The sequence below is a fragment of the Nerophis ophidion genome, linkage group LG01 (genome assembly GCF_033978795.1).
Source record: "Nerophis ophidion isolate RoL-2023_Sa linkage group LG01, RoL_Noph_v1.0, whole genome shotgun sequence".
Lineage (NCBI taxonomy): Eukaryota > Metazoa > Chordata > Actinopteri > Syngnathiformes > Syngnathidae > Nerophis > Nerophis ophidion.
The window spans coordinates 60026452-60052535 of record NC_084611.1 but is presented as its reverse complement, the minus strand read 5'-3'; the positions used below and the strand labels follow the sequence as shown (position 1 = coordinate 60052535).

Here is a 26084-nt window from a genome sequence, read left to right as displayed (position 1 = left end):
CTTGCATGTTCAAGCACAGTACAATCCAAAGCTTACCAAAGTCGTACTAAAACATTTTGATAGATTTTTGAGCCCCGTGTGTTGTTTACGTGAGTCATATTGCAGTCTACACGTATCTCTTATATGTGATTGGCATCATATTGCAGTCTACATGTATATATTTTGTTATAAGTTAAAAAGTTAAAGTACCAATGATTGTCACACACACCCTAGGTGTGGCAAAATTATTCTCTGCATTTGACCCATCACCTTTGATCACCCCCTGGAGAGCAGTGGGCAGCAGCAGTGGCCGAGCACAAAATAATTTTTAGTGATTCAACCCCCAATTCCAACGCTTGATGCTGAGTTCCGAGCAGGGAGGTAATGGGTCCCATGTTTATAATCTTTGGTATGACTCGGCCTGGGTTTGAACTCACAACCTACCGATCTCTGGGTGGAAACTCTAACTATTATGTGTGACTGCCATCATATTGCAATCTACGCATAACTCTTATGTGTGACTGCCATCTACTGGTCACACTTATAATTTCAACATGTACCACATAAAATAGCTTCGAGGTCGATAAGCACAACCAAAATTAAAATTAAAGGATTTTAAGTGCACCTCATAGTCCGAAAAATACGGTATGTGTAGGAGCATACATTTGCATTTACATATACTGTAAGACATGCAAACACACCACAAAAGGAATGGCTCGGAGACAGGAATGTTCATGAGACATTTTAGTCCAAACCTATTAAACCAATTTAGCCTTGGATGGGTGGTTGGCTCACTGCACAGTAAAGCCTCCTGTCGTCTGTAGTATAGCTATGCATCCCTACTGTATGTCTAGCATGACACACACTCACAGACACACACCGACCAAAATTTGATGCACTGGACTGAGTATGCTGAGCTTATTGCCCACACGTGTGCTGTCGATCATGAGCCTCTTTGTCTGTTCTATACACTAACTTTATTGGTGTTTGTGTATGGATTCAGCATGTCAATTTAAGACCGACTTTGTGCAATGTCAGGTCCCTGTAGTATCAACAGAAATTTCTGCAGGAAAGGAAAGCAGGGCTGGGAACATACAGTATGTTGAAAATGGTGTATGTTTGTGTGTCTTTGTGCATGCATGTGTGCGTGTGTTTCTTCACACACTTAGCCATATATGTGGGTAGGCAGAGGATCTAAAAACAACACGAGGATATTTAGGCAGCTCTATCTGGTCCTCTCAAGTCCTTTCCATGGAGCCAAAGAGGCCCCGGAATCTCATTCCAACTTTTTTTTTTAAACCCTAAATTTAGAACGGTGGTAAAGGGCACAGCTCAGCACACAAGAGATAAGAAATCTGGTTCTAAAACTGGAATGCAAACCCACCAGGAATTATTTACGATGCAGCTAATGTTATGTCATGGCCAACCATATTTTAGGTAAGCAAAGTGACATGTTACATAATATCTCAGTCTGGCATCAACTTCATAACTATACATTTGTGTATATATATATATACATATATACATATATATATACATATATACATATATATATATATATATATATATATATATACATACATACATAGTATACTATATGTATATTTTTTTCAAATTTTACAACATATTTATTAAGGTGTTAAGTGATTATTCATTTATTTTTCATCAAAGAGACTTTGAAATAAAGGTCTTACTATAAAACAAGAACTCTTGCAGCTAATAGTGAAAGTGACAGTTTATTCATGCAACATCTTTTACAATCACCTTGTCATTTTCCTGTCAAAACATATAGTAATTGCTCTTACAATTAATTACACTTTGCGACTTGTCCAGGGTGTACCCCGCCTTCCGCCCGATTGTAGCTGAGATAGGCGCCAGCGCCCCCCCGCGACCCCGAAAGGGAATAAGCGGTAGGAAATGGATGGATGGATGGAACATTGCCAACTTGGTTGTGAATTTTTATGTCCTTGTGTCACATGGATTAACCCTGCAATAAATAATTAAAAAAAGTCAATTAATTAAGGTTCAATTTTGTAAAATTTACTGACGAAAAGCAATGAGGTTACTGGAGCATAGATTACACTAAATGCTTTTATTTTGAGGATTCCCAAACTACCAACAAATCAATCAGACAAATACTTAAAAGGATATAAAATATTTTATAAGACTGCAGCAATTATTCTTGAACGTATCTATTTACAGGTAGCAATAACCAAAACACGCACCAACAGACATTAAAAGATTAAGATACGTCTCTCCACCACCAACACTTGATTGCATGCTAACAAACATAAACCTAAATGTATACAAGTGTGGATTAAAGCAAGAAATGTAGAATAAAAGTAACAATTTCCTCGCTGTGATTGGTGTGTGATCAATAGTGACTAACAGTCAGTTTATACAAGTGTTTTTATGTGTACAATATGTGTTGGAAATACACTTCTTTGTCATGAATAGTGATTTTAATATTAGGAAATGTGCAAATGATTTTCAAATTTTTTCCACATCATTCACTACATTGTTGGATAAATGGCTTGCAAAATACAGTAGATTTGGACATTTGTCTAATTGAATGGTAAAAATTATAAATACAAAATAATAATATGGTGACTCAGAAATGCACTGTAAAATCGCAGATCTCCACCAGGCCATATCTTCCTATAGAAAATAATCCGCCCATAACTTGTTTAGCTATGCTGCTAACTAACAGAGAGACAGACGGACAAACAACGCCCCGAAAATCTATGGCTAAATAAAATTGCTGAGTTTCTGTTTTTTAGTTTTGTTCACCTGTCGCTCCCAAAACTGTTGCTCGAGTGTTCACTCTTTGCAGCTACATATGTTCTACTGTGTGACGGAATGTAGAAATTATCTACTCACTTGATTCTTATCCATTTCAGACATTTTAAATAAGGTTCATTAAAATGTTCTAGGGAAGTAAAATTTAAAACAACTCAGCATTAGAGTTTAATACTTGGCGTCAAGTTTTTTATTTAAATCATTATTTAAATATATAATGATTATTTAAATCATTATTTAAATCAAATTCATTATTTGGGATAACATTAATAATAAGGGCAGCAAGGTGGTATAGGGGTTAGTGCATCTGCCTCACAATACGAAGGTCCTGTGCAGTCGGCAGGATCTTTCTGTGTGGAGTTTGCATGTTCTCCCCGTGACTGCATGGGTTCCCTCCGGCTACTCCGGCTTCCTCTCACCTCCAAAGATATGCACCTGGGGATAGGTTGATTGGCAACACTAAATTGACCCTAGTGTATGAGTGTGAGTCTGAATGTTGTCTGTCTATATGTGTTGGGCCTGCGATGAGGTGGCGACTTGTCCAGGGTGTACCCCAGCCTTCTGCCCGAATGCAGCTGAGATAGGCTCCAGCGACCCCGAGTTTTTGGTTCTCGCCCGTAAAAGGGTGGAGTGCCACCTCCGGGTTGGGGAGGAGATCTTGCTCCACATGGAGTTCAAGTACCTCGGAGTCTTTTTCATGAGTGAGGGAAGAGTAGATCGAGAGATCGAAAGTGCGACATCCGCAGTAATGTGGACCCTTTAACAATCCGTTGTGGTAAAGAAAGAGCTGAGCCGGAAGGTAAAGCTCTCAATTTACCGGTCGATCTATGTTCCCATCCTTACCTGTGGTCATGAGCTTTGCGTTATGACTGAAAGGACAAGTAAAAAGGTACAAGCAGCCAAAATGAGTTTTCTCCTTCGAGTGGCGGGGCTCTCCCTTAGAGATGGGGAGGAGCTCAGAGTAAAGTAGCTGCTCCTCCACATTCAGAGAAGTCAGGTGAGGTGGTTCAGGCATCTGGTCAGGATGCCCCCTGAACAGCTCCTTTTGGAGGCCTACGAGGAAGACCCATCATTGTCACCGACGTCCCACTGGGTGTGAGTTTTCCTTGCCCTTATGTCGGCCTACCGAGGATGTCGTAGTGGTTTGTGTTGTGGTTTGTGCAGCCCTTTGAGACACTAGTGATTTAGGGCTATATAAGTAAACATTGATTGATTGATTGATTGATTGATTGAAGGGACTAGGTCTCCCAGATGGCCTGGGAATGCCTCTGGATCTCCCGGGAGGAGCTGGACAGAGTGGCTGGGGAAAGGGAAGTCTGGGCTTCTCTGCTTAGGTTGCTGCCCTTATGACACAACTTTGGATAAGCGGAAAAAGGTGGATGGATAATTTATAATAAAACGTAATTTTAAAAATTGATTCTTGAAAATAATTAATCAATTCACAATTTGTAATGAACAAGACTTGCGATTGGCTGTAAATCTGTTTTTTTCTGGCACTATTAAAATGCGCCCATAACTTTTGAGTTATGCTGCGAACTAACTAAAAAACAGACAAAAAAACAAACCCCAGCAAATACATATGATTTCCTCCAAGCGGAGGTAAACAAAAACAAGTTGCGTTTAAATAAAGTCAATAGGTGGGGATTTACTTAAGATATCACCACCTCCACTTGATTAACCAAACGGGTGAGCACTAATAAGCAAAGCAAGCTTTTGGTTCCAGAAAATTAAAAAAAATTGTATGACACCCCTTTGAAGCCTAGATAATGGAAAATAAAAGCTCTGAAAGCCTTTTCCAAACCAGCTCTGAAACTGTGACAGTTTAAAAGTAGTATGCGTGATGCTATATAATGTTTTACAATGAACATCGGGTGTGTTCAAACTTTTTTCAGCCAGGGTTGCATGCAGAAAAATTGAAAGGTCAAGATTATTTATTCTCTTTAAAATGACAATTGGGCTGTTTTAGTTTTGTGAATACAAAACCGTTAAAGCAATCTGAAGTGAGGAACATTAATTTAGAAAGGTTCAAACCATTGTGACTTGAGGATGACAGTGGCATTTTGGAGATTTGTCATCCAAGGTTTTATTTACCATATGCTTATGTGACTCACCACAAAGTGGAGTGCACAGGGTCTTGTGCTTTAACACCATCATGTTGAGCTCACTGAGCACATTCTGGTATTTTAGTGCCAAGTGTGAACAGACCGTTGATGACTGCAGTCAAAGTTATGTAAAGGTTAGTAGGTTACTGTAGGTGTGTACCGACTAATAAACTAATATCACTAATGCATTCAATGGGACAGGGGCAAGAAGAGCAAAACTTAGCATTCATGTATCCATTTAACACAAAGGGTACACGTGGGCTAGGTAAACGTGTGTATGAGGTTAGTTAGGGGGAGGGTACGGTTGGTCATGGGAGTGGTAAGTGGCGATAGATGGTGCAGATCTGACACTTCTCTGTTTAAGGGCATTGTTGTGGTGTGGCTACAGGCTGCGGCTGGGGGGACCCTGGCAATGTGGGAGAAGAGACTGTAAAGGTAGTGACGTTTTGCTTGCCTTGTTTGAGTAACAAGATGTCTTTTTTATTTCATGTTTACTTTTACTCATTTGAACTACTTACACTTTGAGGTTTTTTTTTATTACTTGAAACACACTATGTATTTTCTTTTCTTGAATTGTTATAAAGGGTGAAAAACATGTTTTGAGTCCACAATCGATAGGTTGCGTTTGTTCAGTTTTATTTTTGTACGATTCTGTTACACTTTATGTCAGCTTGTTGCTTTAAGGTTTTTCATATATTTTTTTAAGTTGTTTGAAGCAAACTTTTCTCTGCCCAAGTGTAAGTTTATTGACCTAGATGACAATTGCGCCACTATTCACACGTCATTGTTTTTTAGGTACTACTGCATTAAGGCATATAACTTAAATAATGTGTAGCTCCTGAAAAGTGGATGCATGCATATGTGTGTCTGTGTGTGAGAGAAATTATTTAAAAGCAATGAGAGATTTAAAACTTAATATTAATCATCTAAACCTGTGATAGTAAAATGTTGCATGTATTGCCAGCAATAAATATATGTGCATTAGACAACTTACTGTTACATTGTTTGTCCCATCTGTTCTCTGGTGCTCACGACTATGCTGTGTTGTTCCAGGTGGAACTATGAGTGTGATCCTAGACCTTTCTTACATCTACTCCATCATCATCTCCTCGGTGGTGGCCATTGTCTACACACTCCTAGGGGGGCTCTACTCTGTGGCTTACACAGATGTCATCCAGCTCATCCTCATCTTTATCAGCCTGGTAGGTAGCATCTTTTCACACACTTGTCAGAGAACCTTCACAGTGCCTTGTCTCAACATTTTGATGAGTATCTATGTATTATTGAATACCGTCAAGGAGAAAACAATAGTTTGTGCAATTGGTCATGAAGTTGTAGCAAGTCAATATTTGAAAATCAACATCAACTGGCATCTGCAAAAAAGAAGACTGTGTGGGGACTGTCTTGTACATTTTCAAATTTAGTTTGATATTGGTTCTTGGGGCCACAGTGGTATTATTGGGATGCATTGCAATAACCATGCTTATTAAGGATGTTAGATTATTACCAAAAGAAAGGGAGTAGGTTTGATTTTGAGATTGGTGGGGACACAAAAGTGCTCCAAGGCAGCACTCTTAAAGTTTCCTTTTTTTTTTACATAAGCAATCATAATTTCACGTCATGCAGATGTTATAGGGTAAAGCAACTAAAATGAAAGCAAAGGAGACAACTTCGAAGAGTTCTCATCTTTAATCTTCAGTGCAGGGCTGTAGTGCAACTGTGCATCATACTGTCAATTAACATAGCCTACTGTCCATCAACAACATCAGAAATACATTAATCCAATACAACATTGTAAATAAACATAAATGAACTGTAATAATGTTTTCCCCAACTTGTGTTCAAATCACTCACATTTTTTTCCCTTCATCTACTTCTTTCTATTGCTGCTTTTGTACTGTAAATATGTTTGTCACTAATACTCAAATACAAGCAGATTAGTGTCCACTGGTTGTTCCTATTTGAAAGAGCCAACACATGCCTCTGCCGGTCTGTAACAGAAATGAACTGCTGGCAGATTTCTCTCAGGTCAGTATTGTCCAGTTTTCCCTGATGGACATGGCACACAGCAAGATTGTTCAGTCTTACTTGTGTCATGGTGGTTCTAAGCCATGTTTTAAGTCTCCTTAAAAATGATAATCTAGTGAGGTTTTATTGTATTTCCACCACAAAGTTTTGTTAATTGGTATTTTCAAACCGTTGCTCACTTCTACACAAATACATGAAACTAAAAAATAATTTAAAAAATAAAACGGAAAGGTGAAATCCGGTGATCTGATTGGCTGTTAACTGTGGTTTAAATACTGAGCACGGCTACTATTCTAAAGCCTTATCACAGCGTAGGCTATAACTCCGCCTCAGGCACGTATGACTGGTATGAATTAAAGTATTTGTCATGTATCCATTACAACGGACTGTTGCAGTCCGTAGTAAAAGACAGCTCATGTTTTTACGATGTTAAAAAACGGACTAAAGTAGTTGAATTCACATGTTCACGGTTAACGTATGGTAGAGGGGACTGAGCATTGACTTTCACCTGAAAAAAAGCGGAGGAAAAGACGAGCTGCAGTGCTAATTTGGAGCTAACGTCTGGATAGGTGGGACTATTTTTTCCACAGTGAGGCTATTTTATTGGATAGTATGTATTTCTGGTTGAATAAAACTGCATTAAATTGATTAAAGTATTCCTATTTCATATTGCCTTTATTGGTAACAGTTTTATAAAAGCAATATATCACTCCAGTCCATGGTATATGCTCATTATACCACTCTAAGGGGCGTGACTGGAATGATATATTGTTTAATTATTCAATATTGTTGAGCCTCTATACACCCTTGAAGTAACTTACAGTTTGACTCCTAAAGAAGTCTTTTATTTCCAGTTTTCTCTTCATTGACATCCTTCAAAACCTACAGCACACACGCACGCAAACAGACACAAACACAATGTAAATCACAGCACTGATATTAAAATCCATCTAGCTACCGTGTGCCAGGAACAACAAATGCCGAACATGTTGACAACTTACACTGACAGTTGCACCACCTCTCGTCCAGTTGCTAGCAATTAGCATGTAGGCTAGCTTTTACAAGCGGGAGTGACAGCGTAGACAGCCAATCACACGTAAGTTAGCATGAAACTGCCAACCAATCAGGGAGCGATATTTAGATCAGAGGCGGGACTTCTAGCAGAGACCGACATTTTAACCCTTTCTGTGCCATAATCATTGACTAAACATTACGGGCAGCGCTTGTATTGATAGTGACTACACAGTAGCGGCTGGATATTGGTAGGGACGTGTCCCTAGCGTCCTTACCCAATTCTACGCCCTTGACCAAAAGTAGCAATCATTTATCTATACACGACTTAAAAAATGACACTACCAGAGTCGTGTATAAAGAGAGTTGTTGAGTATGAAACTCTGAGTCTGGTTTATTAGGATATTGACCACGTTGGGGTTCCGGTCAGATAACACGTGGTCATCAGTTGGACTCGTCAAGCTTTAATGGTGCATATTGGATACACAGCGGTAATTTTGGGTTCGGTTACTATCTGTAACACACAAGTTAAATACTTATTAATACTTATGTTATCTAATTAAACAACAATCTGTGTCTAATGCCTATATATATATATATATATATATATATATATATATATATATATATATATATATATATATATGTGTATGTATGTGTATATGTATATGTTTAAGGTATATGTGTACTAGAGAAATAAGATTAAGAACAAAAACCATACATCCACAAACAAGCTGTCAATATATTGCAGTTTCACAACAGCAACTATCCACATTAGCAGCTGCAATGCAATCCTTAACAGCAGGGTTTCCCGCAGCGCTTTGTTGTTAAGTGCCACCGCCTAATCTAAAGTCTTAACAAGCTGCTCCGCTTAGTTCTGCCTCTGCCTCTGTCAGTACTTCTCTGCAGCACCCAGCATTGTCCTACCCACAGAACCATCTGATTGGTTACACGCAGAGCGGTAACAGCCAATCAGCAGTGCATATTCACAGCGCATGTAACAGCCAATCAGCAGTGCGTATTCAGAGTGCATGGAGTCAGTGCCATAAACATCTTATAAGTAGACACAGCATCGAGCGCTACTGCCTACTGGTGCTGACGAGACGCGGGGTCGCCATCTTGGAGTGGTGATCCGCTCCACTCAGTGCAATTCATTTGGCAGGAGCAATGAACTGTCAGTGCATTTAAAGGCCTACTGAAATTAGATTTTCTTATTTAAAAACGGGGATAGCAGGTCCATTCTATGTGTCATACTTGATCATTTCGCGATATTGCCATATTTTTGCTGAAAGGATTTAGTAGAGAACATCGACAATAAAGTTCGCAACTTTTGGTCGCTAACAGAAAAGCCTTGCCTTTTACCAGAAGTCGCAGACGATGACGTCACCCGTTGATGGCTCTTCACATCCTCACATTGTTTTTAATAGGAGCCTCCAACAAAAAGAGCTATTCGGACCGAGAAAACGCTGTTTGAGGATATTGATAGCGACGGACTTGGAAAAAAAAAAGTTTAAAAAAAAAAGCGTTGCATTGGGACGGAATCAGATGTTTTTAGACACATTTACTAGGATTGGGAAATCCCTTATCTTTCTATTGTGTTGCTAGTGTTTTAGTGAGTTTAACAGTACATGATAGTCGGAGGTGTGTGTCCACGGGTGTCTTGACGCCAGTGTTTCAGGGGAGTCGACGGCAGCTTTATGGACGGCGCAAGCTAAGCTGATCTCTGGTAAGAAGCGACTTTTTACCACAATTTTCTCACCTAAACCTGCTGGTTGACAATTGGTCGGGATCCATGTTCGCTTGACCGCTGTGATCCATACTAAAGTTTCACTTCCGGGAATTTTAAACAAGGAATCACCGTGTGTTTGTGTGGCTAAAGGCTAAAGCTTCCCGACTCCATCTTTCTACTTTGACTTCTCCAATATTAATTGAACAAATTGCAAAAGATTCAGCACCACAGATCTCCAAAATACTGTGTAATTGTGCGGTTAAAGCAGACGACTTTTAGCTGTGTGTGTGCAGTGCTCATATTTCCTAACAGTCTGTGACATCACGCGTACACGTCATCATTACGCAACGTTTTCAAGAAGAAACTCCCGGGAAATTTAAAATTGCAATTTAGTAAACTAAAAAAGCCGTATTGGCATGTGTTGCAATGTTAATATTTCATCATTGATATATAAACTATCAGACTGCGCGGTGGGTAGTAGGCCTTTAATTACCTCACTGAATACCACTGATTTTCACACGTTTTTTTTTTTTGTCATACGTGTAGATATGATAAAGGACACATGTTTTGGCGTTTTTTAGTTTGTTTAACAGTAATATAATATTCTTATATGCTATAAGTGACCAGGCGTCCGATATCAAAACTGGGAATATAATCCCAGAGAAGGGGGGGAAAAACGGTCAGCTATTTTTAAGTTCAAGAAACAATATGATTAGGTTATATATACATGCGTATATCCTACATAAACAATGTATCAATACATTAGATATCTATAAATCTATATTTACAATGAATTGATTAACATGGACCCCAACTTAAACAAGTTGAAAAACTAATTTGGGTGTTACCATTTAGTGATCAATTGTACAGAATATGCGCTGTACTGTGCAATCTACTAATAAAAGTTTCAATCAATTAATATATCTTAGGGACCTATAGACTGTATCTCTGTTGCTGCAGCAACAGAGTTTATTCTGTCTTGATATTCTGTATTACATTTTTCACTTAATGATAATGTTAACAGTGATGGTTTTATATGTATTTTTTAATGAATGTCGCTTTGGATAAAAGCGTCTGCCAAATACTAACATACATAAACACCTGAAAGTCTTTTTATCCGCTAAAACCACCAATTGATTTCACTGGATTCAGAATAAAACCAAATTATGTTTTACAATCTTTATCTTCATCATTTATTTAACCTTTTGAATCATTCAAATATGACATTTTTACATTTAATTAATTTAATTAACAAGCGGGCTTCACGGTGGCAGAGGGGTTAGTGCGTCTGCCTCACAATACTAAGGTCCTGCAGTCCTGGGTTCAAATCCGGGCTCGGGATCTTTCTGTGTGGAGTTTGCATGTTCTCCCCGTGAATGCGTGGGTTCCCTCCAGGTACTCCGGCTTCCTCCCACTTCCAAAGACATGCACCTGGGGATAGGTTGATTGGCAACACTAAATTGGCCCTAGTGTGTGAATGTGAGTGTGAATGTTGTCTGTCTATCTGTGTTGGCCCTGCGATGAGGTGGCAACTTGTCCAGGGTGTACCCCGCCTTCCGCCCGATTGTAGCTGAGATAGGCGCCAGCGCCCCCCGCGACCCCAAAAGGGAATAAGCGGTAGAAAATGGATGGATGGATGGATAATTAACAAGCAATTCTGTTATGATCATACTCTTGTTTGCTGGCGGCTACGATGTCAGTACTATTGAAGATCTTTGCTCCTTCTCAACTCTGTGGTAATATTCTTTTCACAAAATACAACCAATAGTAGGTTAATATTAAATCTTACTTGTGAAAAGTTTCTGTCTTTGATAATTGTTATAATAATGCAACTGCATCATAAAGCCTACTGTTCAGGGATAAATAGTCTCTCCTATTGCTATTGTACAATTTTTTCAGCTATAGTTACATTAATTATTAGTAATGTAGCAGCCTAGTTTTGAATGGCAGGGTCCCTTTTGATAAAGATATAACATTTACGTATTAAAAATCAACCACAGGCTTTCCAAATGCTGTAATAAATTAAGCATGATGAGTTGAGCATATGTCAGCACTTTTAACTCTTGTTTTCAAACGCTTATTGCAAACACTTACTTATAGTAAGTCATTAATTTGACTTAGTAAGTAATTATATTTGTCATTATTTTGACTTACTAAATTACTAAGTCAAAATATTGACTTACTAAGTCATTATAATGACATACTTAGTATCTCAGGTAACCAGGTTTGTTTTGTTTTTGCTTTACGGAAAAATATCGAGATATATATCGTATATCCCCATTTAGCAAATGGAGCGGAACGAAGCCGGCCTACTTCACCGCAGTCTGTAGTCTATTGCCCCCCAGGCTATGGTGGCAGCGACGAGGTGGACACGTGATGGCGACAGGCCGACTTACACCGATCCTTACACCCAACCACCCCCTTCCTCGTTCTGTTCGCTTAACTAACACATTTTCTGGGGGAAACATTGAGATGTTCTTACATTACACTAACACAGAAATTTCTATTAATAATCTAAATGAGTCTTATACAATCATAAACATACTCACATCGTCAAAGACTAGAGCACCGATTGAACGAAGCAGAGAAAAAACAAGTTAACACACATTAAAGCGGAAGCGGAATTGAAAACTACAGAAAGGAGGCAGAAGTAAAAAAAATGGTAAATGGGTTGTACTTGTATAGCGCTTTTTAAGGAGCCCAAAGCGCTTTGACAGTATTTCCACATTCACCCATTCACACACACATTCACACACTGACGGCAGGAGATGCCATGCAAGGCGCTCACCATGACCCATTAGGAGCAAGGGTGAAGTGTCTTGCCCAAAGACACAACGGACGTGAGTAGTATGGTAGAAAGTGGGGATTGAACCAGTAACCCTCAGATTACTGGCACAGCCACTCTGCCATCTTCGCCACGCCGTGACACTGTCAAGAAATGCTTCAAAATACAAGTATCTGGAAACCTATATAAACATGGATAATTCTTAACAAGAGTATAAACAACTAAACAACAGGCACCAGGTTTGCTACCAAGGACGTGGGTGGCTGTGCACGGAAACATATCTTGCAGTCATTCTGACGCTAGTTTTCCTGACAGAAAAAAGTAAAATAAAACAGTTAAATATAATTTTTAATATATTCCAGCTCATGAACATTCAATAAAACCTGTATTTTGTCAAAAATAGGGCTGATTAATTGTTTTTATCAGATTATTCACACTTTAAACCTGTAATTAATCATAATTGATCACGGGTTATTATTTTCTTGCATAAAAAAAATATCCTGAAGAAAATAATTCAATATTTAGGTACAAATCCAATTCAGTAGTCAGAATGTCATAGAGAAACATTTCTTTCACGTTTTACTGAATTGCAAGTCATTGATTTGCTAAAAACTTTGCGAAAATAACTTTAATACAAATTAAGTGCACATTTTGAAAGTCTTTCCAGTTTGCAATAATCTTGCAAACAAGGTACAGTTACTAATCGATAATGTAGTAAATGCACTCATTAACAACTTAACATAGCGCACCATTTACTCTTCTTTAGTTTGAACAGTTGTTGAGACGAGCAAGCTTGTTTACCCCTTTTTGTTGTTTTTTTTTTTGTTTTTTGGTACAATGCGACCCCAGCTCGTTGTAAGTAATCACAACGAGCTGAGGAAGCAAAATAAATTCAAATTTAGTCATAGATGCAAATTGATGGTTTTGTTTGTGTAACACAGTTGGTTTAACCTTACTGTAAATGTGCCTCTTCAAGGTATTGTACGACAGATCAGCTCTGGTGATTGGCATAACATCTTCTTGCAAGACTTGGTCTTAACAGGTGTTAATGTCCTGCATGCGTTGGCTGTATGTTTATCAAGAGGTATATGTTTACCTTAACTGTATTATTTTTGTTGACAACATTGAATCAGTGAACTTTGCCTGCACAGCGTTCTCCTCTGCTTCTTGTCGATGTAGCTAGAATTCATGCTAGCATGTAGCCGACGTGGCAGCACCAGCTGACTGGCAGCAGCCGTCAATGCTTGCTGAAGATGGTGAATGCTGCTTGATTTACCACAGTCTCTAAGACACAAAAGAGTCTCCAATATCCCCGGGAAAAGTCACAAGATGTGTTGCTAGTTGCTTGAGTACGTGTTTTGCTTTAAGATGGTATTTTAAACTGTGCGCCGATGATAACCCAGAAGACAATAATATAGGATCCTTTAAAAATCCATATTTTACTTTGGCCTCTTTCCCACATTCAAATATAGGTTTTCGTCCCTAATGTTAGAACATCTGTAAGACTTTTTTGAAAGGCTTTCGCGTTTGTGTGAGGACAGGTTAAACCGACCTCTGTAGATTAAGAAATGTGCTACATTATCTCATGTTTTTAAACCCTAAAATCATAAATGTGGATGTAGATTTGTTGATTGTATTCATGTGGATACAACCTATGCTCGCCAATGTATCATTAATGTTGCAAAAGATGTTGAGTGTTGACAATGAGCTGTGTCTAAAATCTGGACCAAATACGAAAAACATGGGAAGATTTTAAAAAGTTAAAGTTGCTAAAAAATTAAAGTTAAAGTGAAAGTCCCAACGCTAGTCACACACACTAGGTGTGGTGAAATTATCCTCTACCAATGACTTTGATTGAAGACGTTCACTTAGGCTTGATTTGAATATCCCTCCTGCATCCTTTTTTTTGCCCTCCACCTTCGTTTTGCACGTTCACGTCAATCAAGAGTCGTTCGAATTATCCGTCAGGTAGGGTGGAGGGGCGAAGTACCTCCCTCGAGGCGAAGTGAGCTCACACACCTCCCTACACTGTCGAGTGTGAGGAGAAAGATGGCGGACCAGAAACGTGTACAAATATAAGTAATAAGTATAATTTTTGATTTTCATAGCAATGACACTGGTGATTTAGTTTAAACGTATGCGACTTTGCCACTGTATGTAAATATTTGGCTTTAAACACAAGTACTCAATGAAACATATTTTACATATGCACTTTCATATTTCGCCAAAAATATTGTCTTTAAATGGTCTTCCTAAAGACAAGCAAAACAAATTAAAAGAGTATAAGCCAAACATTGCGTGTGACAACATCTTGAAACTAAACAAATATTTGTCACATCTACCTTACGACACTGCTGTCAAACGTCGAGTGTTGCTGACGTAGCGAGACTCGATCAACGTCCGTATGTTTAGGAGCATATTTGCAATACTTCGCCATGGCATTAGATGCTAGAGCCAAGCAGGAAGGTCAGTAGAATAGTAGTGTCATCTACGATGTTATCTTGTTGTACACTTTCCTAAGTAGCCATGTGGTATGGTATTAAAGGGGAACATTATCACAATTTCTGAAGGGTTAAAACCAATAAAAATCAGTTTCCAGTGGCTTATTTCTTATTTTTTGAAATTTTTTTCAAAATTTTACCCATCACGCAATATCCCGAAAACCGGCTTCAAAGTGCCTGATTTTAACCATCGTTATATCCACCCGTCCATTTTCCTGTGACGTCACTGCGTGAGGCCACCACAAACAAACATGCGGATAGAACAGAAATGTATAGCAACATTAGCTCGGATTCAGACTCTGATTTCAGCAGCGCAAGCGATTCAACACATTACCCATGTATTGAAACGGATGGTTGGAGTGTGGAGGCAGATAGCGAAAACGAAATTGAAGAAAAAACTGAAGCTATTGAGCTATATCATGACAGACAGCGGCGCGGCAGGAAGCGATGACGAATTCGGCGATCGCCTTCTGATCAACGATTGGTAAGTGTTTGTTTGGCATTAAATGTGGTTGGAGGGAACGGCTGGATGCAAATATAACTACAAATGAGGCATAATGATGCAATATGTATATACAGCTAGCCTAAATAGCATGTTAGCATTGATTGGCTTGCAGTCATGCCATGACCAAATATGTCTGATTAGCACATAACTAGCACATAAGTCAATAACATCAACAAAACTCACCTTTGTGATTTCTTTGACTTTATCGTTGGAAATGCATCCGCTTTGAGTGTCGCAGGATATCCACACATCTCTGTGCCATCTCTGTCGTAGCATCGCTATCGTCGGCAAAGTGTGGAGAACAAACGAGGGACTTTCGCATCTTTTGACCACTGGTGCAACTTGAATCCGTCGAATGGTATGTGTTTGTTTGGCATTAAATGTGGGTGGAGGGAAAGGCTGGATGCAAATATAGCTACAAATGAGGCATAATGATGCAATATGTACGTACAGCTAGCCTAAATAGCATGTTAGCATCGATTAGCATGCCGTGACCATTGATATGTCTGATTAGCCCACTCCACGTAAGTCAACTTGAATCCGTCCCTGATCGTGTTGTTACACCCTCCAACAACACAACGACGAGGCATAATGTCTTCAAGGTACGGAAAACAGTCGAAAAAACGGAAAATAGCAGAGCTGATTTGACTTGGCGTGTGTAATGTGTTTGAGAAAATGGTGGATTGCTTCCCGTTGTGACGTCACGGGTGAAAGGTCAGTGCTCCGACAGCGAACAATTGAAAGGCGTTTCAATCGCCAAATTCACTCTTTTAGAGTTCGGAAATCGGTTAAAAAACATATGGTCTTTTTTCTGCAACATCAAGGTATATATTGACGCTTCCATAGGTCTGGTGATAATGTTCCCCTTTAACTATATTAACAAAATGTCTGCATTCAGATGCATTTTTGTGTGGGGGGATTACCCTTTCTTACATCAACATAGTAATATGTATATGCATATGTAGTACTGTAAACCTGCTGTGGTGCTTGAGCTAACCACGAACAATGCAGCCATCTAGGAATAACTGTTCCAGGAGCTCTAAGTTTATATTTACTGCACACTTTATCCGTTCTGCGCACATGCGTAGCATGAGTAATCTGCCTAAATAATTTTCGAGCTTAATAGGTCTTCGTCCTTGTAACTGGAGCTGATTGGCCCACCTTGCCACAAATTATGTTTATTTTTAGTTTCTGACCTGGAAGCTCATAATTATGAGCAGATGCACTTGAAAAAGTTGTTGTTGTATTAAACATTTATCTTTTCTGATAATGTATTGTATTCTTCTGAATTGAGTTTCAAAGTTTGGGAAAGTCCTTCATTCAACCCCATGGTTACGTCATAGTTTGCAACAAGTAAATGCAATTCAAGCCTCAAATTTCAGCGACCACAGTCTAAATCAAAGAAACTTGAGCTCAAACTCTAGATTTAGATCCATATTGTTCATTGTCAGACAGCAAACTTTCTCTTCAACTGAATACATAATTAGATCAGCTATTTTTGTGTGTGTGTGTTTGTGTATACAGTGGGTGTGTGTCCCTTTTATGTTGACCAACCCTCACTCCATGGACATCTCAGTGACGGCCTATAATCAGAGCTTCCAGGCTCCATGGATTGGCAAGGTGGAGCTTAATGAAGCTGGCAAGTGGTTTGACGACTTCATGGTGCTGGTGAGTTCAAATTGTTTATATATACACATAATGAACAGTACAATTTTCAAATGGCACAACTTGGGCTAGATTTGTATTACCCTTTGCCTAATAGGAGCTTCAAATGAAACTGACATATTATTTACGCAAAGAATAATGATGGCTTATTAGGATAGCATATCAGGAATGACCCTCCTTGTGTTTTCTGTCATCTTAATGGTAACTATGTTTCTACCAGGCTCTGGGTGGATTGGCCTACCAAGCATTCTACCAAAGGATCCTGTCCGCCTCATCTTACACCCAAGCTCAAGTGACCTGCTTTGCCTCGTCTGCCTTTTGCCTGGTGCTTGGTATCCCCTCTGTACTCATTGGAGCTGTTGCTGCCTCTACTGGTACACATTTAACTGTTTTAACTTCAGTTTTGGTAGATTTTTATCTTGTGACTTTTTTGTTTGTGATCACTGATATTTATTGAATAATTCCATAGACTGGAACTCAACCATTTATGGACTACCAACTCCATATGAGCGTGGAGAGGCAGGTTCTATCCTCCCCATCGCTCTACAGTCTCTCACACCTATCTACGTGTCCATCATTGGCATTGGAGCTGTAGCTGCTGCTGTCATGTCCTCCATGGACTCGGCCCTGCTGTCTTCTGCCTCACTGTTCTCCTCCAACATCTACAAGAACATCCTCCGAAAGCAGGTGAGAATGTCAACATTACATTTCCTAAATAGAGTGACTCTAAGGCAGTGGTTCTTAACCTTGATGAAGGTACCGAACCCCACCGGTTTCATATGCGCATTCACTGAACCCTTCTTTAGTGAAAAATAAAATGTTTTTTTTTTTCAAATTCAAGAAAAAGTTATGTTTTTTTATTGGTGCACAAAATGAACCGTGCATAAACATCACCGTGTTCACTGAAAAAAACTAACAGTGCATGATTTCACAACAAATTACACACCTTACACACATTACTATGGTTTGATTAACGTGGAACCCGACTTAAACAAGTTGAAAAACCTATTCGGGTGTTACCATTTTGTGGTCAATTGTACAGAATATGTACTGTACTGTTTAAACTGTACTGTTTCATAATAATGTATTCCCTTCTTTTGCAATCTGCTAGTAAAAGTTTCAATCAATCATTAAAAAAACCTGCAAATCAGATGGAAAATTAGAGGGAAAATTGTTTGGGAGTATCCATAATACGCCGACAGGGATAAGTTTTTATTTACACGATAATTCGGATGTGTCTATACTTCCGTGGGGGAGGCTCCACAGAACCCCTTAGGCCGACTTACAGAACCCCTTAGGCCGACTCACCGAACCACTAGTGTTCGATCGAACCCAGGTTAAGAACCACTGCTCTAAGGCTATAGAAATATATTAATGTTTAAATTGTTCAGGATTGGCAGGTCAATGCAATCATGTTTTAAAATGTTATATTGTTGTTATCTGGAAAAACAATATATAATTTAGTCACCTGATTTTAACCTGTGTGCATCATCCAAGGTTTGTCACCAATTGCAGAGGTGTGGTTTTAAGAGCAAATTCTGAAAGACAGTTCTGTTGGCATTAAAAACATGATGGTTTAAAACATTATTCTAAAAATGTGTTATTGTTTTGCTATATATTGTAATGAACGAGTCAAGAAGGACAACACAGAAGTGGTCCAAAACTGTTGACAACATATTCTTGCTATTGTTTAGTTATGTTAACAGATAAGATTAAATGCTGACATTTCCCTGACAAAATTATTTACTCTATTGACAGGATTTATTTACACTAAATTTGAGAGATAAAGATGTGTCGGAAAAACAAATTATGTATTTTTACATTCTGTATCTGGAAAAGGCATTCAACCTTGTCCCTTGTGGTGTCCTGTGGGTGGGGTTTCTTGAGTACAGGATTCTTAGCACGCTACGTTGTGCCATTCAGTCCTTTATATAACTGAAGCAGGAGCATTGCCATGGCAGTCAGTTCAGCTTGTTCCTGGTAAACATTGACCTTCGCCAAAGCTGTCTTTTATCACCGGTTCTGTTAATATTTTTTATGGGAATCATTTTTAGGTGCTGCCAAGGCATTGAAGGAGTTTGGGGCCCTTAGTATCTCACATGTTAAACTGTGGAAAAATGTAACTTTTCAAGTAGAAACAAAATAAAAAATACGAACACGTGTCGAGTCTTGAGAGGCCTTGGCATCTAATCTCTGATATTATTAGATGTGGTCTTGATGGCGTCATCGGGCTGTTACCTTGAGCGTTTACTGGAGCATTTAATAGCCGAATGTAAGCTTCTGAGAAGCTTAGGTGGTGGAGTGGTTGTCCAGAAACGGAAGTGTTTCTGGTTCAAAGTTGAAACCCATCCATCCGTCCATTTTCGACAACTTGTCCCTAAAGTTCAAACCCTCAGTCCTCAATCCCAATCACCGCTGTTGTGTCCTTAGACATGATACCCACTTTGCCAAAATGGTGCCGGTGTATAAACTTAATGTTTTTGTCAATCCACGTCAGGGCTACAAATGAAGCTCATGAGTGAGACTGAAGTGTGAAATCTACAGGCAAATCGATACATGCTGTCGCTGTATCGGACTGAAGAGAGAACTGAGCCATAAGGCAAAATTCTCAAGTTACACATTGATCTATATTTATATCCTCACCTGTGTTCTGAGCAAGACTGCGAATACAAGTGTCAAAAAATGTGTTTCCTCTCTAGTGTGGGCTCAGAGTAGAGTCACTGCTCATTCACATTGAGAGGAGCTAGTTAAGGTTCCAGGATGCCTCCCTGGTGAGGTGTTTACTTGCATAAGCCTGGGGTAGACCTACGACATGTGGAAATTATGTCAGACAGTCAAAAAAAAAAAAAAAAAAGAAACACTTGCTTTTTATTTATTTGAATATCATTACCCATGTACATTTACAAGAAATAACATACTATAAACAGGACTATTAAAGTTCAAAGACTTACCACAGTCCATAAGCAAAGTTTTAGTTGACAGCAACAAAGTAGCTATTCTGTATTTAGAGACTAATAATGCATACTCTAGCATGCCCACACTGTCACACTGAATCTGGCCTATGAAAAGAGTCATTGTTGGAGAGAAAATATCATAATGTCTCCAAAGAATGTTCCCTGTAGTGAGACATGTACACTACTAATTGTGTTGTATTTGCTATGATCCCAAAACCAAAAGATCCATATTTTAAAGCTTTTCTTTCTTTTGTGTCAGGCATCAGACCGTGAAATGCAGTGGGTGATTCGTATCTCAGTGGTGGTTGTAGGTCTGGCTGGTACTGGCCTTACCTTCCTGGACAGCAGTGTTCTGGTCTTCTGGCTTGTGGGTGTGGACATGTCCTTCACCATCATGTTCCCTCAGCTGGTTTGCATTCTCTTCTTCAAGGTGTCCAATGGCTACGGGGCCAGTTTAGGCTTCTTAGTAGGAATCCTCATGAGAATCCTAAGTGGAGAGCCCCTCATCGGCTTGCCGCCCGTCATCCGCTACCCCGGCTGCCGGCTGAACGCTGAAGGCACGCTCACCCAATATTTCCCCTTCCGCACCACTATCATGGTCACCTCACTGCTATCCATCCTGCTGTTCTCCTGGCTAGCAAGTATCATTTTTAACAAAGGCCTGTTGTCTGAGAAGTGGGATTTGTACAAGATCAAACGCAAGCAGAAAGTACCTGCAGACAAGATGACGAGTGAAAACAAAGAAGAGGCCTCCGTGGCTAAGCAGTTACTGGACACCACCAGCTGCTGAGGTGTTTCAAAGGGAGCAGATGATGGGTCATGACAGGAGGAAGACATGCACAGGGAGCTACAGAGTCTTGACATGAGACTGTCTCTACAGAAGCAGTGAATGTGTGTCACATCCTGTACAGATCAACATCAACATGTCCTCTGAACACCTTAGCATCAGTTACCTTCTACAAAAAAAGTAAAATGATCAACTTAAATTTTGTATGAGAGTAAAGAGCCCATGAACATGTATAACACATTATGGGACTGATTCAAAACACCGTGAATAATTATGACAAGCCTTGTTATAAACTATATCACACAGCTTTGAAATGGACGGACTTAGCTCATCCATTTAAATTCCTTTCCATTTGGAAAGTATTGATACATTTATGAAATAAAATGAATTTGTTCAATAGATAGATCTGGATTTGTACAGATATTTTGAAAAAATATTTTTTCACTCTCGCAATTTGAGATAATGTTCCTTTTGGGCGTATAAATGTTGTCCCTAGACTGGATTGCACATTAAACACTTTTTGGCCATCAGCGCAAATGAACCACATATTCAGTCAAACTGAAGAATAATGAAGTAGTTTCCAGCTCACTCTTAACAAAATGCTTTTGTAGCGTGAATCCAAATTGTCACAATAATCAGACATTAATCATCTTCCTTGAATGAGTTATTTAAATTCAGCACAATTAGATAATTGTACAATACCACAAAGACAGCACTTCTAATATTGATTGACACAAGTGTTCCTACTTTTGATGTGTTGGATTGTCGCTTTATTAACATCACAGAAAATTAATCTGACAGTTATCCAATCACCATCAACCCAATTAAAGGTGAGCATGTCTATAAAGTGAAAACACTATTTTGTCTCAAACAGTCGGAAAAAAAAAACAGAGCCCGTTCAAAACTTGCCATTTTTATATCATTTTCAACAATGCTGTGACAATGAGACAACCTCCATCAATCAGGTTGTCCCATCAGGTCTGACTGCTCTGGTTGCAGTCGCTTGCTGCTAAACAATATTCAAAGAGTCAAATGTGAAAAACAAACACTATTTATACACACTTTTCTTCAAACTATCATTAATTGAATTCACTTTGATGTTTTTAAAAGATTCATGTACACGTAAAGTTTAATGGAAAGGTTTATTTTGTTATCAACTTCCAAACATTTTGTTGTATCAAGCACTGTGTGTATGACAATCTAAACATATAGCATCATACTATCTACCACAATAATCACTGGAACCTGGTCTGCATTGTCACATCAGTGTGGTTTTTTTATGCTGGGTACCGTAAAACAGGTGTATACAAATACCTTGTGGAGTTGCTCAAGAGCTCAACACATGGGTCTGAATTAGTGGTCAAAAGAAGGTCAAAATCGGTTGTTTTCCAAAGGCATCTTGTAGAACACAAAACAGGACTATTTGCATGCATCTTTTTTTACATAGGCGTGACATTTTTAAATGTATTATTCTCTTGTACAGCCTAATCACAATTTGTACATTAACACATTTTTTGTATCAAAGTTGATTTGCCTTGCATTGTTTGTTGATGAGGAAAAAGTACCAATGTGTATTTGTATCTGAAGTTAAGTTGCTGAAAAATTAATGAAGACCTGCAATCTCTTTATTTTTACATTGGCCTTATGATTGGCCTGCACTTTCAAAAAGTGTTATTGCCTATTATTTGCTTTCATGGTCACCAAACTTAATACACTGTCATGCATCTTCACAAATTCAGCCAGCAGTTGTCACCAATGAGAAATGGTGCCTTATTGGAGCATATTTACATGGTACTGTGTTACTGACTTGGTCACTGTTGGGACAGGAATATTCGTTTTTCCATTTTAGGTTGTTGAAGCTCATTGAAGTTCTGGACTGGTTTTAGTTTCATTAAAAATGCAAAGCTTTTTTTTTCTCCTTTCATGTCTGTATTTGGTTTTATACTTATATGCATGACAATTGTCAATGACCTTTGTATGAATACTGAACTTTTGCGGAGGCTGTTCCTCTCTTGCCACTTGGCAAGATTCTACTTTGTAATCAATTAATGTAAATCCCCATGGGGTGAGGTTCTTTAACAATAAAAGCTAATCCAAAATTGTTGCTAATTTGGTTTTATTTGCCACATTTGCAAGTACAAGTCTTTGGGCACAAAAAGGGAATGGATGAAAACTATGGCTGTTCAAGGATGAATACATCCAAAGCAGAATTAATTTACCATATTTTTTGGACCGTAGGGCGCACCATAGTAGTAGTAGTTTTGTCTTTGTTTGAAGGGACAATGCACAGAAACATTAGGCTCAAAGACAGATATGTTCTGTACCAGTTAATAGCTAGAAAGCTCATTTCCATCTGCAGTCTCTGGCTACCTGAATTAAAGGGATACAAAAATCATGATACAAAATTATAACAATAAAATCATACTATAGCATGTAATCAAATTAAGAAAAGTCATAAAATGCCCTTTCATGGACACATACTTAATATACAATAACATGTACATCATCACACAGACAATACGTGTTCTTGTTCACAGCTGTCATCATTTGTAAAAACAACCATGATTTTAACAGACGCACCTCACAGTTTACAACAAAATGCTCTCATGGATAAATATAATGCACATTAAGTTGTTGTGTCAATAATAGTGCCCACCTTAGTGACCATGCGAGTGGTTTTGATTGCTTCAAAGCCACTTTTTAACTTCAATTGTGAATGAAGACTAATCTGTTAAACTTTTCAAGTTTGTTGTGAGGTCTTTCCATTATTTTATCGCTTTATATGAAAAGGCAGGTTGTACAAAAGATGTTTTACATCTGGGTACGCTATACTGCCCCCTGGTGGATGCTTGTGTGTTTCTAGTTGTCACAGTAGATGTAAACTGGACAAAGTGCTTAAGTGGGGCTGGTGCAGTGTTATTTAGGATTCGATGGGCCATTCGTATTGATGCTAATCTTTAAACATTAGCTAAATTTAACAGTCTATATTTTTGGAGAACTAAACAGTGATGGTGGTGTTGTGGTTTTCGGTCAAGGATTTTGAGTGATTGTTTGTGCAAAGTTTCCAATGGCCTCAGTGTCATTTTGCTCGCCTTGGACCAACATGTTATACAATAATAAAAATGAGACATAATCATTGCATTAAAACAAGTTTGAGCTGCCTCCAGTGTTAACGAATTCCTGATACATTTGAACATTTTTATGTTGTATTTAAGACTCTGGCACATCTGTTTGACATGTTTTTTAAAGCCAAAGTCACACATCAGCGTGCAATGATCTGTGAGCCGCGCTGAGCGCACCTCCAAGCGCACTCGCGCGCGCGTCACTCTTGCTGCTGCGGGCAGCTGCTTTCCATCTGCAATCAACACACGATGAGAGGGACGCCTACTTAAACCACCGCTACCAGAACGTGCTGCTACGTTCTGACACAGAACGTAGCAATCTGTATATCGTACCGTAAGCTCGTTTTTAGCTCCCTACTTTTCTTTTGATCCTGATCTCTGTCTTTTCCCTGAGTTGATTTTCGTGTCCTTCGTCGCCCCGCAGTTCCTTGTGTGCGTCCCCGAGTCAAGCTGTGTGTCTTGTGCTCCTGGATTTTCCCTGTCTCCCTCGTGCTTCCTGGTTCTCGACTCCTCGCTTGCCCCTGGACTACGACGACTCGCTCCTGCCTCTAGACCACGCTTCAGCCCCTGGACAACCCTGCCTGCATTGCCGTTGTCTGACAGCACCGCCCCTCTCAACACGCACCTCCAACATTTACGGTAAAACCCTACAGTTTAGTACTACACATTGTCTGACACCCATTTTCTTTTGGTTACATCCACATTATATTATATAATATATATAGATATATAATATATTATATAAAATAATGTTTGCATCCATCCATACGCCTCAGGCTAAACGCTCTCTCAGCCTCAGGGCTGTCTTCTTCTCCCCGGTAGCATTACGGCCAAGTGTTAGGTCTAAAATGACACCCAGGTAACAATATTCACTACCATTTTGTATTATTTCCTTATTAACTGGTATATTTGGAAAGGATAACATTTTATATTTGTTTACAAAATACATTGTTGTCATTTTCTTAATGTTTAATGTAAGACTAGAGTCATGTAGCCAGCCATTTTGCCACCTTCTCCATGGCTGCTGTAAATTTTCTGGCGACCGTTTCAGCGTCCTCTCCCTAAGTATAAATAACCGCGTCATCTGGATATTTACATCCTCACATACAGATGGCAGGTCATTTAGAAAAGAGGGCCGATATTAAAGCCTTGTGGCAGGCCAATATCAGTAGCAGTGAATTGATTGATTGAAACTTTTATCAGTAGATTGCACGTATTCCGTACAATTGACCACTAAATGGTAACACCCGAATAAGTTTTTCAACTTGTTTAAGTCGAAGTCCACGTAAATCAATTCATGAAACTGGATGTTGTGTTGCACTTAGACTTAGACAAACTTTAATGATCCACAAGGGAAATTGTTCCACACAGTAGCTCAGTTACAATGATGGAAAGTGTAAGGATGAAAAGGACAATGCAGGTATAAATAGACTAAATATAGTGATATAAAATATAACATATATACGTAATATTTACATAGTATATGTACAGTATATTATATATAGTGATATATTATGTCTATATCATATATACAATATATAACAATTACCAAATGGACACATTGGGTCCGACCAGATAGATATGACATAATCCAGGCCAGAGTATCTGTCGCCAGTTTAAAAGTTGTCAATTTTGAAAGTAACGTGGGACTGTATCGAATGCCTTGCGGAGGTCTAAGAATATTGCTCCTACTACACCTCCATTGTCAATTTTTTGTTTTATTGTTTCTAGTAGAAGGCAACATGCAGTTTCGGTCGAGTGATTTTTACCCGAAACCCAAACTTCATGGGATGTAGGAGGTCTTCACAGTCCAAAGGTTCTGTGAGGTGCTCACCGATCACTTTTTGTATTGCTTTGGATATAACGGGGAGAATGCTAATTGCTCTATAGTTGCTGATGTCTTGTTTATTTCCTGCTGTATATCTGTCAGGAGACGAGCTATCAAAGCGCTGAAACTGTAGTGGGTTTACATAATTCAGCCACGGAACTTTAGTTATTAGAGAGTCCTGGTCGGACGGTTTTTCACGGACACATTTCCGGCGTTGATGTTGCATTATTGAGCCACGGATGAGAAGATGCCGCTTCGTCATTGATTTAAGTAAAATCTGAAAGTCATT

General features: G+C 38.9%; 1 protein-coding gene across 3 annotated transcripts in view; it reads left to right on the top strand.

Annotated features, from left to right (window-relative positions):
• The window catches only part of LOC133557813 (high affinity choline transporter 1-like), a 41313-nt gene extending 18364 nt beyond the window's left edge, over positions 1–22949 (top strand). For 2 of the 3 annotated variants that reach the window (XM_061908647.1, XM_061908639.1), the window contains 5 exons: positions 5934–6082; positions 16964–17107; positions 17325–17478; positions 17574–17791; positions 20318–22949. In XM_061908647.1, coding sequence (XP_061764631.1) covers positions 5934–6082; positions 16964–17107; positions 17325–17478; positions 17574–17791; positions 20318–20848 — 1196 coding nt within the window. In that variant the 3' untranslated portion in view covers positions 20849–22949. Of the gene's footprint in view, positions 1–5268; positions 5316–5933; positions 6083–16963; positions 17108–17324; positions 17479–17573; positions 17792–20317 lie in introns of all 3 variants that reach the window. The other variant, XM_061908630.1, reaches the window with a different exon arrangement.
• The last annotated feature ends 3135 nt before the right edge of the window (positions 22950–26084 follow it).